This window comes from Numida meleagris, chromosome 1 (assembly GCF_002078875.1).
Source record: "Numida meleagris isolate 19003 breed g44 Domestic line chromosome 1, NumMel1.0, whole genome shotgun sequence".
Lineage (NCBI taxonomy): Eukaryota > Metazoa > Chordata > Aves > Galliformes > Numididae > Numida > Numida meleagris.
In genome coordinates this window covers 136,441,787-136,458,418 of record NC_034409.1, presented here as the reverse complement: position 1 = coordinate 136,458,418, position 16,632 = coordinate 136,441,787, and the positions used below count along the sequence as shown (strand labels likewise).

At 46.3% G+C, this 16,632-nt stretch overlaps 1 protein-coding gene across 1 annotated transcript in view; it reads left to right on the top strand.

The window, feature by feature from the left end:
- Positions 1-16,632, top strand: part of IRS2 (insulin receptor substrate 2) — a gene marked incomplete at its 5' end in the record, with an annotated part of 30,535 nt that continues 13,903 nt past the window's right edge. The window contains 1 exon segment of the mRNA XM_021415159.1: positions 1-3,376. Within this exon segment, the coding sequence (XP_021270834.1) occupies positions 1-3,376 (3,376 nt within the window).

Below are 16,632 nucleotides of genomic sequence, written 5' to 3'. Positions count from 1 at the left end.
GGCGTGAGGAAGTGCGGCTACCTGCGCAAGCAGAAGCACGGCCACAAGCGCTTCTTCGTGCTGCGCAGCCCCGGCGGCGGTGGGGAGGAGGCGAGGGGTGCCCGGCTGGAGTACTACAAGAGCGAGAAGAAATGGAGGAACAAGTCCGGGGCGCCCAAGCGGGTGATCGCGCTGGACTCGTGCCTCAACATCAACAAGCGGGCGGACGCCAAGCACAAGTACCTCATCGCCCTCTACACCAAGGACGAGTACTTCGCCGTGGCGGCCGAGAACGAGCAGGAGCAGGAGGGCTGGTACCGCGCCCTCACCGACCTGCTGAGCGAGGGCAAGGCGGCCGCCGGCTCCCCGCACCGCCCCCTGCCCTCGCCCTTCGCCGCGCTGGCCGCCGGCGAGGAGCCCGACTACGGGCTGGTGACGCCGGCCGCCGCCGCCTACCGGGAGGTCTGGCAGGTGACGCTGAAGCCCAAGGGCTTGGGGCAGAGCAAGAACCTCACCGGCGTGCACCGTCTCTGCCTCTCGGCCCGCACCATCGGCTTCGTGCGCCTCAACTGCGAGCTGCCCTCGGTCACACTACAGCTGATGAACATCCGCCGCTGCGGCCACTCGGACAGCTTCTTCTTCATCGAGGTGGGCCGCTCGGCCGCCACCGGGCCCGGCGAGCTGTGGATGCAGGCGGACGACTCGGTGGTGGCCCAGAACATCCACGAGACCATCCTGGAGGCTATGAAGGCTCTAAAGGAGCTGTCCGAGTTCCGGCCCCGCAGCAAGAGCCAGTCGTCGTCCTCCTCCTCCTCCGGGGGGGCGGCCGGCGGCGGCGGGCCCTCGGCCACGCACCCCATCACCGTGCCGGGCCGCCGGCACCACCACCTGGTCAACCTGCCGCCCAGCCAGACCGGCCTGCTCCGCCGTTCCCGCACCGACAGCCTGGCCGCCGGCAGCAGGGCCGCGCCGTGCCGGGTGCGGACGGCCAGCGAGGGCGACGGCTGCCGGGTGGGCTCGGCCGCCGGCAGCCCCATGAGCCCCGGCCCCGTTCGGACCCCGCTCAGCCGCTCGCACACGCTGAGCGGCGGCGGAGGGCGGCCGGCGGGGAAGCTGCTCCCCGTGATGGCCGGGGGCGGGCTGCAAAGCAGCCGCTCCATGTCCATGCCCGCCTCTCACTCGCCCCCCTCCGCCACTAGCCCCGTCAGTCTCTCCTCCAGCAGCGGCCTGGGCTCCGAGCCGGCCCACCCGCATCACCCGCAGCGCCCGTCCAGCGGCAGCGCGTCGGTGTCCGGCTCGCCCAGCGACGCGGGCTTCATGTCCTTCGACGAGTACGGCTCCAGCCCGGGCGGCGACCCGCGGCCCTTCTCCTCCTCCTCCACCGCCAGCAACCGCAGCAACACGCCCGAGTCGGTGGCCGAGACCCCCCCGGTGCGGGACTCCGGCGGCGGCACCGATCTGTACGGCTACATGGCGATGGAGCGGCCCCCGAGCGGCCGTCTCTGCTACCGGCCCTGCCCCGAGGCTGACCGGGGCCACCGCAAGCGGACCTACTCGCTGACCACCCCGTGCCGGCAGCGGCCCGCCCCGCCGCAGGTCTCCTCCGCCTCCCTGGACGAGTACACGCTAATGCGGGCCACTTTCGCCGGCAGCGCCGGCCGCCTCTTCCCCTCCTGCCCGGCCGGGGCTTCCCCCAAAGTCACGTACACCCCCTACCCCGAGGACTACGGGGACATCGAGATCGGCTCGCACCGCAGCTCCGGGAGCAGCAGCACCAACCTGGGGCCGCCGGCAGGGGGTGGAGGCGGAGGCGGGGGCGGAGATGATGATGGCTACATGCCCATGACCCCCGGCGTGGCCGCGGCCCTGGGTCGGGGGGGGCGGGGTGGCGATGACTACATGCCCATGAGCCCCACCAGCGTGTCGGCCCCCAAGCAGATCCTGCAGCCTCGGGCGGGGGTGGGAGCCGGCTCCCCCGGCAACGGGAGCAGCTACAAGACCAGCTCGCCAGGGGAGAGTTCCCCCGACGACAGCGGCTACATGAGAATGTGGTGCGGCTCCAAGCTCTCCGTGGAGAGTTCGGACGGGAGGCTGAGCAACGGCGACTACATCAGCATGTCCCCTCGGGACCCCCAGCACGGGTCCCAGGCTCCCTCCCTCACCCCCCCGGACTTCTTCTTCGCCTCCTCAGGGCACGGGGCCGGCGAGCCCCATAAACCCGGCTGCTACTCGTACAGCTCCCTGCCCCGCTCCTACAAGAGCCAGGGCCCGGCTAAGGACAGCGACCAGTACGTGTTCATGAACTCTCCGGGCAGGATGATCCCGGAGGAGGCGGTGTGCGGAGCGGCTCCGTCGCCGGCCGGCACCTTCGCCCCCTCCAGCCACACGGTGCCTTCGCCCCTGCGGCACAGCCGGACCGAGGGCTTCCTCAGCCAGCGGTGCCAGCGGGCCGTCCGGCCCAGCCGCCTCTCTCTGGAGACCTTGCGGACGATGCTGCCCAGCATGAACGAGCACCCCTTGCCTCCCGAGCCCAAGAGCCCCGGGGAATACATCAACATTGACTTTGGGGATGCCGCTGTCTATTCTCCCCCCTCGCTGCCCACTGACAGCCCGGCCTCCTCCCTGGGCTCAGGCACGGGGCAGAGGCGCTCCCCTCTCTCCGACTACATGAACATCGACTTCAGCTCACAGTCACCCTCCCAGTCAGGCACGGTCTCGGTAGGCTCCTTGGAAGCGCTCTCACCTGGCTCTTCCTCCAGCACCAGCCAGCCCAACGGACGCTACATGAAGGCGGCCGCGGGGGTGGCCTGTCTGTCCAGCCCATCCAACAGCGAGGATTACACTGAGATGACCTTCGGCATGGCCACCACCCCACCCCAACCCATCGTTCAGAAGCCAGAAAGTACCCGGGTCACCAGCCCAAAAGCCGAGGTGAAGAGGCTCACCCTCTCCGGGATGGAGGCCTTCATTCTTTCCAGCCCACCCCCAGACCCCAACCGCGGGGCCAAGGTCATTCGGGCTGACCCCCAGGGGCGCAGGAGGCACAGCTCGGAAACTTTCTCCTCCACCACCACTGTGACCCCCGTGTCCCCCTCCTTTGCACACAACCCCAAAAGGCACAACTCAGCCTCGGTGGAGAACGTGTCCCTCAGGAAAAGCGAAGGCCTGGAGGAGGAGCAGGGCAGCAGCCCCATGTGCCGGGAGACCTCGGCTGGCTTCCAGAATGGCCTCAACTACATTGCCGTCGACTTGTTGGATGGCAGCCTGGCAGGCTGTGACAAAGCCAGGTCGAAAGCCAGGCATGTCCTGAACGGAGGTGTCAACGGAGTGGAGATGAGCGCCTATGCCAGCATAGACTTTCTGTCTCACAACCTGAAAGAAGCAAGCGCTGTGAAAGGTGAGTAGCTACACTGGACGGTGCTTGGCTGGAGTGGGTTTGTTCCTCATGGTGGGACTGGGTTTTGTGGCAGAGAGCGCTCTCCCATCTCTCCAAAATCTCCTTTCCCAAACACATGCTGTAATCACCAGTCTTGAAGGAGCTTGCTGCCTCTTTGTATGAGGGAAAAGTTTACTTTGGGGATATTCCTTTGTGTTTAAATTCTGCTGGGCTGCTACGAGTGTTTACTTCGGGATACCCCAAAGAAGCTGGTGTTTACGTTGTTGCTATGGTTGGGTTATACTTCAGAGTTTTCTCATGTAAGATTTCAGAAAGTGTTTGGAAAACGTGGCCAAAATAATTCATGTTAATACAGCTTCTAAATATTATTTAACAATGTAAAATGATCGAGTTGGGGTGAGGACATGAGATTACAAAAAAATCCCTGGCACTCAAGCTAAGAAGGTCAATCATAACAAAATTAGAAGGGTTATTTCAATATCTCTATTTTGAAATCTCTTATCTCTTGCAAAAGTTGAACAGTAAATCATGGTGAGCATGGAATGTGAAATCAAAAACAACAACAACAAAAAAACTCTCCCTACATGTCCAGCAGTTGCTGTGCACCCAGGCTGCCCCACGTGGCGTTGCGCATCTCGCTCAGAGCGCACCCCATGGCGGCTGCACGCGCTCCGCTGGGCTTGTCGCCGGGGGTGATGGGTGGGTGTCGGGGCACCAGTGCTCTGTGTTCAATGACAAAAGCAAGCCAACAAAATCTGAAACGAGGGCCGAGGGAGAATGTATAATTCTGTAGCTGTTCCTTTGTTGAGGTGCTGGTTTTCCTGCTCTTTTTTTCTCAAAAAGGGAAGAACAAAGAACACCCCCTCCCCCCTATCCCCCCCCCGCCAAATAGCAACCCGCCTCTTCCTAACAAGCAGGAATTCGTACACAAGTGAACGCTGGCTGGGGAGGGCCCAGAACAGCCAATCTGTCAAGGATTAAAAGTTAATGATGAGGCACCGTAGGGATCCTCTTTGCTGTTGCATTTATGCAAGACACGGTACTTTAAACCTGTATGCATATAGAGCTGTAATAGATGTTTATGGGGCTGGCTGGGTGAAATGACATAGCGCGCAGAAGCGGTTGCTTGGAGGTAAATACGTGTTGCTTCTGCATCCGTACCGCTGACAGAGGTGGTCAATTATGTGCGAAAAGTGACAGTTTGTAAGAGTCACGCTCGCAATGTTTTTCCTTCTGTTTTCTTCCTAGCCAGTTGATTTTGAAGAAGAAAATATTTTCTCTTTTGATAGGAAGTACAGGAAGATGGAAAAGATGAGAGCTCCAACGTTGGCAGAGCAAGCGTTGAACCTAATTAACGCGAGAGGATTGTTGAATGAGATGGCAAAGTTTTAAAGGATGCACGCTTATTCTGAATGACTTGAAGGGCCGAGGGCAGAGTGTTATTTGGCGGTTGCTTTTGTTTTTGCTGGGGTCATTTTCGGGATTCGTATGTCGTGACCTAAAGCGGTGCAGATGCTGCATGTATGGGTTGCATTGCCCTATACAAGGCCAGCTTTGAATTCACAGCCCGGGACACTAGCAAGCTATTGTGTGTGTTTCTTTGCAAACTGATTTTTCACAGAAATAATGGGTTTTCTAGAGCTACCTGTGGCCCTAAGTGCAAACCAAGCTGTTGTTGGGAAAGAACTATTTCCACAACAGTCTCCAAACTGCTGGCCCCAAGGCAGAGGGGGGAAGCAGGGGGAGGGCAGCAAGAGGCAGTGACAGAGAAAACCTGGCGTGTATGGCAGTGCTCCCATCAGCCGGGCTGGGAGCGGGAGTGGGGCAGCCGATTGGGCAGCCGAGCTGGGGACTGACTGCTGTCCTCCTGCAAAGTAAACAAAGGGGTAATGCCAGAAACACGGCCACGTTCATTTGGTACATAACGTACAGAGGAGAGGATTTAATTCTATTGTATATTTATCAAAGCGTGGTTATAGACAGATTTTAATATTTAATCTGTATGTGTATTTATTTTCCCTATTTCCTTTAAGCTCATAAACGTAGACCTCATCCAGAAGTGCTCTGGGTAAACTCGTTGAGGTTTAATCTCCATGTAGGAGGCAAAGCTCTCCTTCCACACTCCTGTTTCCCTGGAAAATGTGTCTGCCTGCTGCGCAGTTGCTCTACTCGGAGATTGCTGTAGCCAATATGAAGCCAGGGCGGTAAGAAAAAAATTGCACTAGCATCAGTCGGAGTGTTCTGGGTTGTGTGTCAAACCCAGGGCTTCACGTGCGCTGTGTTTGTGGCAAGCGAGCAGGGGATAGCAGAAATATATCAGAAGGAAACTTGTCAGGGTATGTCGGATCCACTTGTGCAAATTTCCAAGTTTCTCTTTTGGTTTTCATTAGGATTTCACACTGAAGTTTGTTTACAGAGCTGCTTCTGCCACTGTTAAAACGATCACTTAGTGCTGTGTATTTAAATTCCAAAAGCTGTGGCTTGGGAGATGGTTAAGACTTTCGTATTCTGCAGAGACATATAGAGACAATTTAAAGGAAACTATATTTGAGCAAAAGCAAGAGTAAACTGTTATTTTAACACAGCAGTAATTCAGGTGGATTTGAGAGAATCTATTCTAGTAAAATAACGGTTTGCATGAGAGATCTCTTACATCACAAGTAATCAGCATTGTTTACTGAGCTGTTTGCACTATTTTCAAATTTTGTTTTTGAATATATATCAAAGTGGTAGTCTTTGCCTCTTCGGACACAAGAGGGATTTTTCTATGGAGTTCTTAAAACAATGGAAGATCCATGTGTGCTTATTAATTGGAACAGGAGAACACGTCAGATACAGGATATACAAACAAGCTCCTTGTAATTGCTTTAATAGTAAATTAGTGTAAAACATATTGAAAAAAATCAGTTTGAATTCTTCCTTAAGCTCTGTAGCAATCAATGTGTTTTCATGTGGATAAATGTTTTGCAGGAAATTATCTGTGCCATTTGAAGGTGGTTGGTTTTCACATGTAGCTTTTCTCTGCTGCCAGTACCTGACCTCTGCTGTAACAGTGCTGTATTTCTGGAATCTCTCTCCGTGTTGTCCTCTCAAGACAGGAGCAAGCTTGTGCTGCCACAATGGCTCTGACAACTGAGAAATCAAAAGGTTGCTTGAAATTATCAGTGCATTTAGTTTTACTGTACTCTGAAAGTGTGCACATACTTAAGAATCTGAGAAATGCTTGCTTTCATCCAAGTTGTAAATAAAATAATGATTTTACCGGTCAGTTAAAGCTCTTGTTAGATGTGGATAATTAGCTAGCCTTTTGTTCTTACGTTCTGACCGCTTTTTTGCTTAAAAAAAAAAATGTATGCCCTGTGAATGGTTTTATTATTTATAGAGACATTTGCAGTCATTTTCTCATATAGTGTCTATTATTTATTCCAGTGTATTTATGGCAGGTAACACTCAACAACGAGCTGACTTTTTATGGTGAATCTTAACTCTGTTGAAGTAAAGTGGGAGTTTTGTCTCAGTTTCAGTGGGGTAAAGATTTTACCTTTTGTGTGTAATCCTGGAATTCATAAGTAAAATTCCCATTGAGGTTAGTGACTGTAACTGGGAATTCTGCTTAACTGAAAACACCGGACTTGGGTGTGCTATCGTTAATTTTGTCTTCTATTAACAAAATGCTCTGTAACTTTTAAATGCTTATAGTAGTTGGTCTAATTTTCTAAAACTGAACAGATATTATGTATAATGGTGCAAAAAAAAAAAAAACAAAAAAAAAAACCTGAGGATTGTTTTCCTCCTGTTTTAGTTTTGTTGTCTTAATTTAAAGTAATCGTCTGTAATGCATCTACTTAAGATCGTAATAAGGTGATTTTTGATAATAATGAACCTCCCCCTTGTTAATTAGTTCTTACTTTTGTGAGGGTTTTGTGATTGCACCTAAAGCAAATAAAAAGCCTATCTTAAGAAATCTCTCCCTGTGTCTTTCTAATGGCATTTCAGTTTATTTAAAACATAACCCTTGTTTCCTTTTTCTTTTGGATTGTTTTGCACAATGAATTATTAAAATTTTTTCCATTCTGGTATGCCAGCTTCCATAAAGTTTTGATTCTGAGAGCAGCGTGAGAATGTTTAATTGTCTCGTTTCCTAAACTTGTATTCATTTTTTAAGTGACTTTTTAAAAGGATTGAAAGAACTGTATGTTGTATTAGAAGCCTGTACATCTTTTAAAGTCTTCTTTCAGTAAATTAGTTGTAAGTATAGTATTTTCCCTTGCTGATGAGTTCCTTAAGAACATCAGAATTAACGCCTGAAAGAACTGAACTACTTCTAACAACTCGCATAGTTGGATTTTACCACTTAGAATTAAAAATTTGAGGTTGACTTTTACTGCCTCTATGAATGCCCTTTTTGTCTCTCAGATCTCATTTTACAGGTAACCACACCAGAATGGTTAAGTCTGAACCCAGCAGCGCCATTCGTGGAACAAAATGTAAACTGAAGCTATCTGAGATTAAATGAAGCCTTTGATATTTTAAATTCTGTTAATTATGTAGATGTCAGCTTTTTACAAGCAGATAGAATATTAAAACTTGTATTAGACCTTTATTTTGCTTTATACTCTAAATTACATTTAGCTATACTGTTCTTATAAAGAATGTCATGGTTGCTTTGAGTCATTTAAGATAAATTGTTATAGACAGAGTTGAATGGTGGGTTTGTTCTAAAATGCACCAGTACAGTCATTGCTCAAGGCAGAGGAAATGCTTAGGTTGATGATTGCTTCTGATTACTTGATTTCTTTCAAGATAGCTACAGAGACTAACGTTCCCTTGTAACTAAAGTGCATAAAGGAATGTTTGAACAGAAAGCGCATTAGGACGTGTTTTATATGGCGGTCTTTCTTTGTTTCTTTTGTTGTTGTGTATTGGTTGTTGTTTGTTTGTTTGTTTGTTTTCTAATAAGGAGGGAATAACGTGAGATTCTTTACGCTTGATTTACTATCATTTTTAAATGGCAGTAATTCAGTAATTGTACTGGAATGCTGAAGTGGTTTGAAAGTTGAAACACAGCAAGCATCTACACAAATAATATGCTATCATTAGTGTATGTCATGTAACTTTCCTTCCTATTCATCAGTTCAGTGGCAATATAGACACATTCAGGCATTTTCTCTTTATAACACATTTTCTCTAAAGCACTTAGAAAGCACAGTTATTATGTTTATTTTCAAAGTGGTAAACATATATGGCCATAGCTGCTTTTTAATTTAAATTTGTTGAGGGTGTAGTATGCTGTTACAGTGGTTGTCCACTTGTTTTCTTCATGTCTAGGTGTGTTATGTATTAGTTGTGGTGTACTGTAGCAGAGTTTGTGGAATTTTTAACAGTATGTCAGCAAAATGTGTATAACAACAGCAAAACGTGAGTATAGCAACTTATTTGATCAATTAGGGTAATGTGTCAATGTGTAATGTTGAGGGGTTCACAGACCTTTTTGCTATTTCTTTGAATGTTTGCTTAAAAGTGAGCTGTATACATGTGGAGGTCAGTAGCATCCATTCATTTTTAGATAGGACACTGACCCCAAAGTTCAGATGTGTTTTGCTTGTGTGTGTGTTGTCTGAAATGCAGTTGTTTTTAATGTTTCTGTGTGTATACATGAAGGAGGTTAAGAGTGGCAGTCCTGAAAAATCAAGTTCAGCTGAGTAGTTACTTGGTGCCAATTGCTGAAAAGACTGCTTTTCCTCCTGGAGCCTGACCATAGGACATCTTTTTTATGTTTTCATACTGGTGTTTGTCTCTGCAGCCTGACCGTGTGCATCTCCTGGTAATCCTCTAGAATCAACAGAAATAAACAGGGCTCCTCTAGAGGAGCACTCCTCCCACCTAATGTAGACACCTACTAGGAAGCAGCATGAATTTCCCCCCCTGCTTGGCTGCACCTCTGCCAGCTGTAGAAGAAACCTGGGTTACTGGTTTAGACCACATTTGTTGTTTCCACGCTCCTTTACACTGGTTGAATCCCTTAGTTGCAGGGTTGTATTTATACGTGAGGCTTAGGCATTGTTAGCTGGACTGAAAACTTAGAAAAAACTAGAAAAGGCACTGTAAAGGTTATTTACACCTTTACAGAGGGTAACTTAAAACAGTGCACTTCAGTGTTAGAGCGCGAAGACAGACGGTAAAATCTGAGGCTTACTAAAGGACAGCAGAGATGTGTCATCTCTGTTAGGCACTATGGGCAGCTCTCCTGGGGAACAGGCCTTGTTGCTGGGACTCCTCTGGTAAGTGGTGTGCCTTGGAGATGTGCTACTATCTGGCAGCTGCAGAGAAGCACAGACCTCCAACACCAGTCAAAGCAAAACTAGCGCTGTTCAGCATAAATATTTGGTCTAAATGGGAGGGATTCAGTTGGAAGTCTATTTTTTAAAAGAAAGAAGGACTGTATTCTGAGTTCTGTTATCTACCCAGTTTTTTTCATTATTTTCAAATGATCTATTTTTCTTTTCAAAAAATCAATTCTTTATCGGCAATGACAGCCTGATGTTATTTACAGGTATAGCAAAAATAACAACAATAACAAAAAGCAGTTTTTGCACATACAGTGAAGGACAATGCATTTTGTAAAGAAGCACATTAGAAGCTGCAAGTGGAGAAGTAATTTCCAAAATATGCATCCTTTTGGCACTGAGTTTGTTTTCTGTCAAACCCGGATTTGCTTTTCTCAGTTAAAATAAATAAATAAATAAATTCTGGAGTGCGTTATTATTTTAACTATTTCTGTCATTGTTTTGCTGACAGAAAAACCCAAACACCAGACCTAAGCCCCTCCTCTGATCATAGCATCTATGTTGCGGAAGAGGAAGGTAGTAGCCTGATTCCATAGATTAGTAGTGATTCAGTGTTTTGTTTACATTTTGTCAATCTCTTTAGCATCCTAGAGGAGAACACTTCCTTCCTGGCAGATGGCAGCCCCAGGGCCATGCACCTGCCACGACAAGCTCTGCGCTCGTAATCTACCCCAGCATCGCTGTTGACAAAAGGCTAATGATGGGAGACTGTCTGCCTGACAGCCTCAACAAAACAGGAGCACATTTGTCCTTCAGCCAGGCTCTGAAAGATCTTAGGAAGGACAGTCAGCGTGTATACGCAAGAATTATCGTGGAATTTAATTTAGCCTTCTTCAGAAACACTCGTGGTGTGAGACGCTTCTGAGATAATTATGTTGTAGAAAGCGAAGGGTGCCTCAAATAAGGGATTTTCTGTTTCTCTGCTGGAGTGACACCCGACTTCCTATTCCACAGCTCGGTGCAGATGGTAGGAGCATGTGTGTGATTTAGCCGTCAGCCTTGCGCAGTGAAGCCTGCTCCCTTGCTGGAAGGGCTGTGGGGTGCTGGCGGGGGGCTCAGTCCTGCGCTGCTCGGAGGGTCCAGGGCTGCCGTTAGCTGTTTATGAATGGTGTGTGCCATGGTTGCATAATGCATTCATTTTTCCGTTGCCTGACTTCTTGTGTTACGTGTTGTTATTATGTCACTAGGCCGGGATCTCTTAATTTGTCTTTCCTTCACTTGTGTGTTTACGTTAGCTTGCCGTTCCAATTTGAAATGCACATGGGTGACATTCCTCACGGATGCTACCCAAGGCAAGGGTGTCTTTGAAGTAGGCCAGGATGTTCTTTGCTAAATTTAAAAACTACCCAAATATTACCCAGAGTTTGTAGAGTATTAAGCAGGATTACATGACGCACGGATTAGACATTGTTGAGCAGCTTGTTTTTGTTTGAAGGGGTCAGAAATGGAGGCACTGGGGCTTGACTGCAGTGCCAAACAGGGGAACTTGCCACTACTGCAAACAGCAGAAGTTTATTAGAGACAACAGAACACGGTGGAAAGTCTTCTAAGCTTTTCCAAGTGATGCTTTAAAAAATGTGTTTGAAACATGCTGTGGTGGTGATTGGAAGGTATGAAACTCATTGTTCAGTTTGACTCGATTTCACAGGCAGTTTCAAGTAGATGAATAATGCTCTAAGCAAGACTTGAGGCAGAGGACTCAGCTTCTCTGAAGTCAAAGACAAATCATTAAATCTTTCCAGTAGCAGAGGGAAAATTGTGTCAATGAAATTAGATCTAAGCAATTTTAGATTTACCTATTGTCTTGTGTCTTCTCTGGCAGCGTATTATTTTAAAATAATGTTTAAGAAGGTTCTTTGTGTCCAGTTTAACCCTTCATTAAATTGGTGAGCACTTTCAAACTAATGTATGGAATGAGAATTTGGAAGATTTTTCTTTTGGATCTGGGCTTTTGCTCACAGCAAGTTACAAACTTGATGGAACAAAACATTCCTGTGAACATCATAGAATCATAGAATGGCCTGGGTTGAACAGGACCTCAAAGATCATTGAGTCTCAACCCCCCTTCTGAGTGCAGGGTCGCCCACCACTAGACCAGGCTGCCCAGAGCCACGTCCAGCCTGGCCTTGAACACCTTCAGGGACAGGGCATCCACAACCTCCTTGGGGAACCTGTTCTGGTGCGTCACCACCCTCTGAGTGAAAAAATTCCTCTTAATATCTATGAATATCCATCCTAAATCTCCCCTGTCTCAGTTTAAAACAATTCCCTGTTGTCCTATTGCTATCCACCCTTGTAAACAATCATTCCCCCTGCTGTTTATATGCTCCCTTCAAGTACTGGAAGGCCACAGTGAGGTCTCCCCGGAGCCTTCTCTTCTCCAAGCTAAACAAGCCCAGTTCCCTCAAGCTTTCTTCATAGGAGAGGTGCTCCAGCCCTCTGATCGTCTTGGTGGCCCCCCCGAACTCATTCCAAGAGCATCTTTTGGGGGAAAGTTAGACTTGGCTTTCACATGGGAAGTGAGCTACAGGATGTGACAGGAAGAGTTGCTGAGGATGAGGAAGTAGCACTGAGGCTGGCTTAGCTTGCCTTCAGGGATGGAGTAACTGACACTATACAAAGTTATTCCTAATAGCTACTAGTGCTACATTTTAGCATTATTCATAAGAAGTGGGTGTAGAATTGATACAAACCACTTTATGTCCTACCAGAAAAAGATTTATTTGCAAGGGGATTCTGAGATTTGGATCTGGAAAGTGGAGGTGAAATTCATCTGTACGGTAGTTTCTCTCAACTGTGTTATAAGATCATTTGGAAATGCTTATAAGAGGCTGGACTTGCATCTTTTACAGTAAAGATTTAATTCCTGAGCAACTGTTTCTGCCGAAATTAATGAAGCATTAGCTATAATAATATTGTAGAAAAGTTATGCTTCTGTTGTAATGATGAAAACTCGTGATGATGATAAATATTCAAATTGTTTGTGAATTGCAAAAAATCGCTTCATTATGAGCATTATTTACAACTAATTAGTCTTGATCTAATAAAACACCGAACATTTATATTTAGAATTGGAATCAAACTTGTAAAGCAGTGCAAAGGTACATAATTCACAGTGGTCACAGAATTAGTGTTCATACCTTTAACAATAGTTACAGGAAATGAGTACACAGGAGGCATAAGGGACAAATGTATGATTCTGAAACACATAATGCTTCAGGGAGTTGGCTGTAAACATAAAATGGGAGTACTAATGACCTTACAAACCCTATTCTAGCAATTCCACTCACAGATATCAGAGAGAGATTCTTGCTTGCACAAATAAGTGCTAGGATGCTGCTGCTTTCTTTTGGAGTTCTACAAAAATATTAGCTATTTTACTTCTCTGTTTTAATCCTTAAATGTCAAACAAAAGTCTTGTCAAGAGAAACCGTTAATTTCAACAGTAACTGGTGTAATCTAAATCAATAGTAGATTATGTGGGCTCTAAATAAATAATTTGGTAGTAATCAGTTGTTGAACATTAGCCAATAGGATGATTTCCAGATATAAATGCACCAATGTACTTCAGCACTGTAAATGATTTCTAGACCAGGTCCTCTTTAATTTTTTTTCCCATTAGTGCAAATGTTCAAGTGACAGTCATTTTTAAGCAATGTAAGAGCTGGTAACATTAGAATAGTGCAGTTATTGTTTTGTTGTTGTTTATTATCAGGGCTACATGATGAGGGCCCTTCTCCTTTATGAAGAAAGGCTGAGAGACCTAGGGCTGTTCAGCCTGGAGAAGGATGAGGGGGTGTCCATGTTTTTAAATATCTAAAGAGTGAGTGGCAAGTGGGTGAGGCCAGGCTGTTTTTGGTGGTGCCCAGCAACAGGTCCAGGGGCAATGAGCACAAACACAGGATGTTCCATCTGAACATGAAAGAGATCTTCTTTCCCTTTAAGGGTGACAGAGCACTGGAGCAGGCTGCCCAGAGAGCCTGTGGAGTCTCCTTCTCTGGAGATAGTCAGAACCCACCTGGATGCTTTCCTATGTGACCTGCTCAACCTGCTCTAGGGAACCTGCTTTAGCAGGGGATTGGGCTACATCATCTCCAGAGGACCCTCCCAACCCCTATGTTTCTGTGATTCTGTATTCTTGCCTATTGATAGAAAGCATAAACAATAGCCTTAGACTTGGAGCTTGGATGAGCACAGCTTAACTAGTGTGCTTTAAGGCAGAGAGAGCTGGTCTGTGATGGGAATGAGCTATATAAGATGTTTAGGTACCATGCTGCTGTTAGATGCAGAGGTTATGAAAAGTCACTGAGAGAATGTTCTGTGAGTGAAGTTATCTTCCAAGTTTGCTGCATCTGTCAAGAACCTGGCAAGCTTTGTCTTGCCTTACTGGCTATGTGGATGTTCTGTCACCATAGTAAGAGAAAGTAATGCAACACTTCATACTTTTCGCACTCCTCGGCAAATGTTTTTCTTCTTTGTACTCATAAAGTGTCTCTTGTAGCTTTACAAGGTGATAACACTTCAGCCATACAATTTTAAAAACCCTTTTAGAGATATTTAGATGCCTTTTTTTGTTATTTGACTCAAGCTTTTGTTTTGTTTATTTTTAATTTGCCATAGGACATACTTACATTGATTTTCATTCATGATTTCCACATAACTATAGTGCAGCTGGCTTTTCCCTTAAATTAAGAATGGGTGAGACATTAAGATATGTTACTAGGACTTAGACTCTCAGCAGATGGGAGTCATGGGTCTGAGTGCACTTAGAGAAATGCCATTCCTTCAACAGTTCCCTACTTGCTGAAGTTAAAAGGAAAACACTGAGCACTTCGGAGGTTTGATGTTTAGGACAAAAGTTTAGACTCTCTATCCCAAGTGGAATGAAGTGTACACATCGTGTCCTTAGGTATCTTAGCTCTGATGATGTGAGCATTAAGAAATGTTTCTTTGTTCAGTATTTCCTGTTAGTTTGGTTTCGATCCCATTCCTTTTACTAAGCACTGATTTTCGGCTGGTCTTTTGGAGGCATTTTCCCAAGCACTGTGCTGACAGCTGCCTGAGCAGCCAACTTTTATTCATTGCACTTGGTAGGCAAGCCTCCAGCAAGCTCTGCTGAGGGTGGCAGAGTAGTAGGCAAATAAGTCCTTTATAAAAACCTGTTACATTCTTCTTTGCAATCCTTTATTGCTGCTTTTTAATTACATAAAACCATTGTTTTGCTGAATGGTGAAGTGATTTTATCATAGTCAAATTAGTGTAGTAGTCTGTGTGTACCTGAATAAAGTTTTCATTTTCCTTCTGTACTCTGAGAAACAACTCACATTTTGATATGTGTCAAAGAAGCTGTTAACTCATTACTTACATAAAATATAAGCAAAGCTAACTCTTAGCAGGAAGCAGGAAATGCAGTGTATTTGATGCATGGAAAACTGTTTTCTCATCTGTTTAAAAACCAGGAACTAGCACAGTGGTGAGAAGAATTATGTTTGGCGATTTTCAATTAATCCAGGAGCAGGAAACACTTCTCCAAATTCTGTGATTTAGTTAAGGAAAAGCATTGGGAATACATGGTACCCAGAATGGTACACGATATAGCATTGTGGGGCTATGACACTGAGTGTGGGAATGGACAGCATCGCCATATGTCTTTGAAGTCCAATTGCTGTTTCTGTATTGGATCAGATATTAGTGGAGCTTTTCTTCCACAGCATGGATACTTGTCCTGAAATATATGGTGGCACCTACTTTTAAACTTCTCCTCTGCCTCTATAACGTGGTAAATTTTAATCTTACTTTGACAGAGGTTTCAAAGATCTTTCATAGCAGCTATCAGAAATTAATAGGGAGGCTTATAACCATTTCTCTTCTTTCTCCTGAATTGTTTTAGATCCCTTTTTGGACCATTTTCAACCACATCGTATCTTTCTGGAATCACAGTAATTAATTAATTATTTTTTTTCAATTTACTTTAATTAAAAATAGCTGCTGGAATTAAGAACCTCTGATACAGAGTAAGCTGCCAGCTCTGAAGTAGTCCATGAACTGTAATTTGTAATGTTCTGTGGAGGAACCACTCATTTAAAGGCTGTTCATGCTGAGTTTATTTTATACATGCTTTATGGAAATATTTTTCCCACCTGAGTGGATGTGTCCAAGTCTTGTATGTACTGTATGGGGAAGCGTTCCCATGATCTTTTGTCTTAAACATCGATTGAATCCAGCTTTTTGATTTAGGGACTTTTCTGATGACTACTGGGGAGGCTGAGCATCAAACTGGGAAACACTGGTGGAGTTGTGCCTCAGGTTGGTTGGTTGGTTTTTCTGTTTGTAAACAGACATCTTGCAACTGCTACAGAAAAGTTTCAGTTGGTTTGTTTAGCATAGGCTAGGTAGAACTATTTGCAAGGCAAGAGAGCATACTCCAGAGGAGACAATTTAGCCATTCTTTTCGTAATGTGTTTTGTGGGATTTAGTGTTTCCGGGCTACTGATGGATGCAAAAGTGTAATTAATAGGCAGAAATATCTTTGTCTGAGGCCACAGAGTGATCACAGGACCTCAAATTCTTCACTGTGGGGGCGGTGAGGTGCTGTCACAGGCTGCCCAGAGCAGCTGTGGTGCCCCATTCCTGGAGATGCTCAAGGCCAGGTTGGATGGGGCCCAGGGCAGCCTGAGCTGGTGGGGGCAACCCTGCCCACGGCAGGAGGTGGGGCTGGGTGGGCTGTGAGGTCCCTTCCAACCCAAACTATTCTGTGATTCTGTTGGAAAATCTTAGGAGCCTTAATACATGTGTTCAGAATGAAGCTGCTCAGTTCATTCAGTGTTGAAGGTTTTCAGTGCGAGTATCTCCAGTTGGTACCAGTATTCTTGTTTTATGTTTCTCCATATATGGTGCTTTCTTCATCTA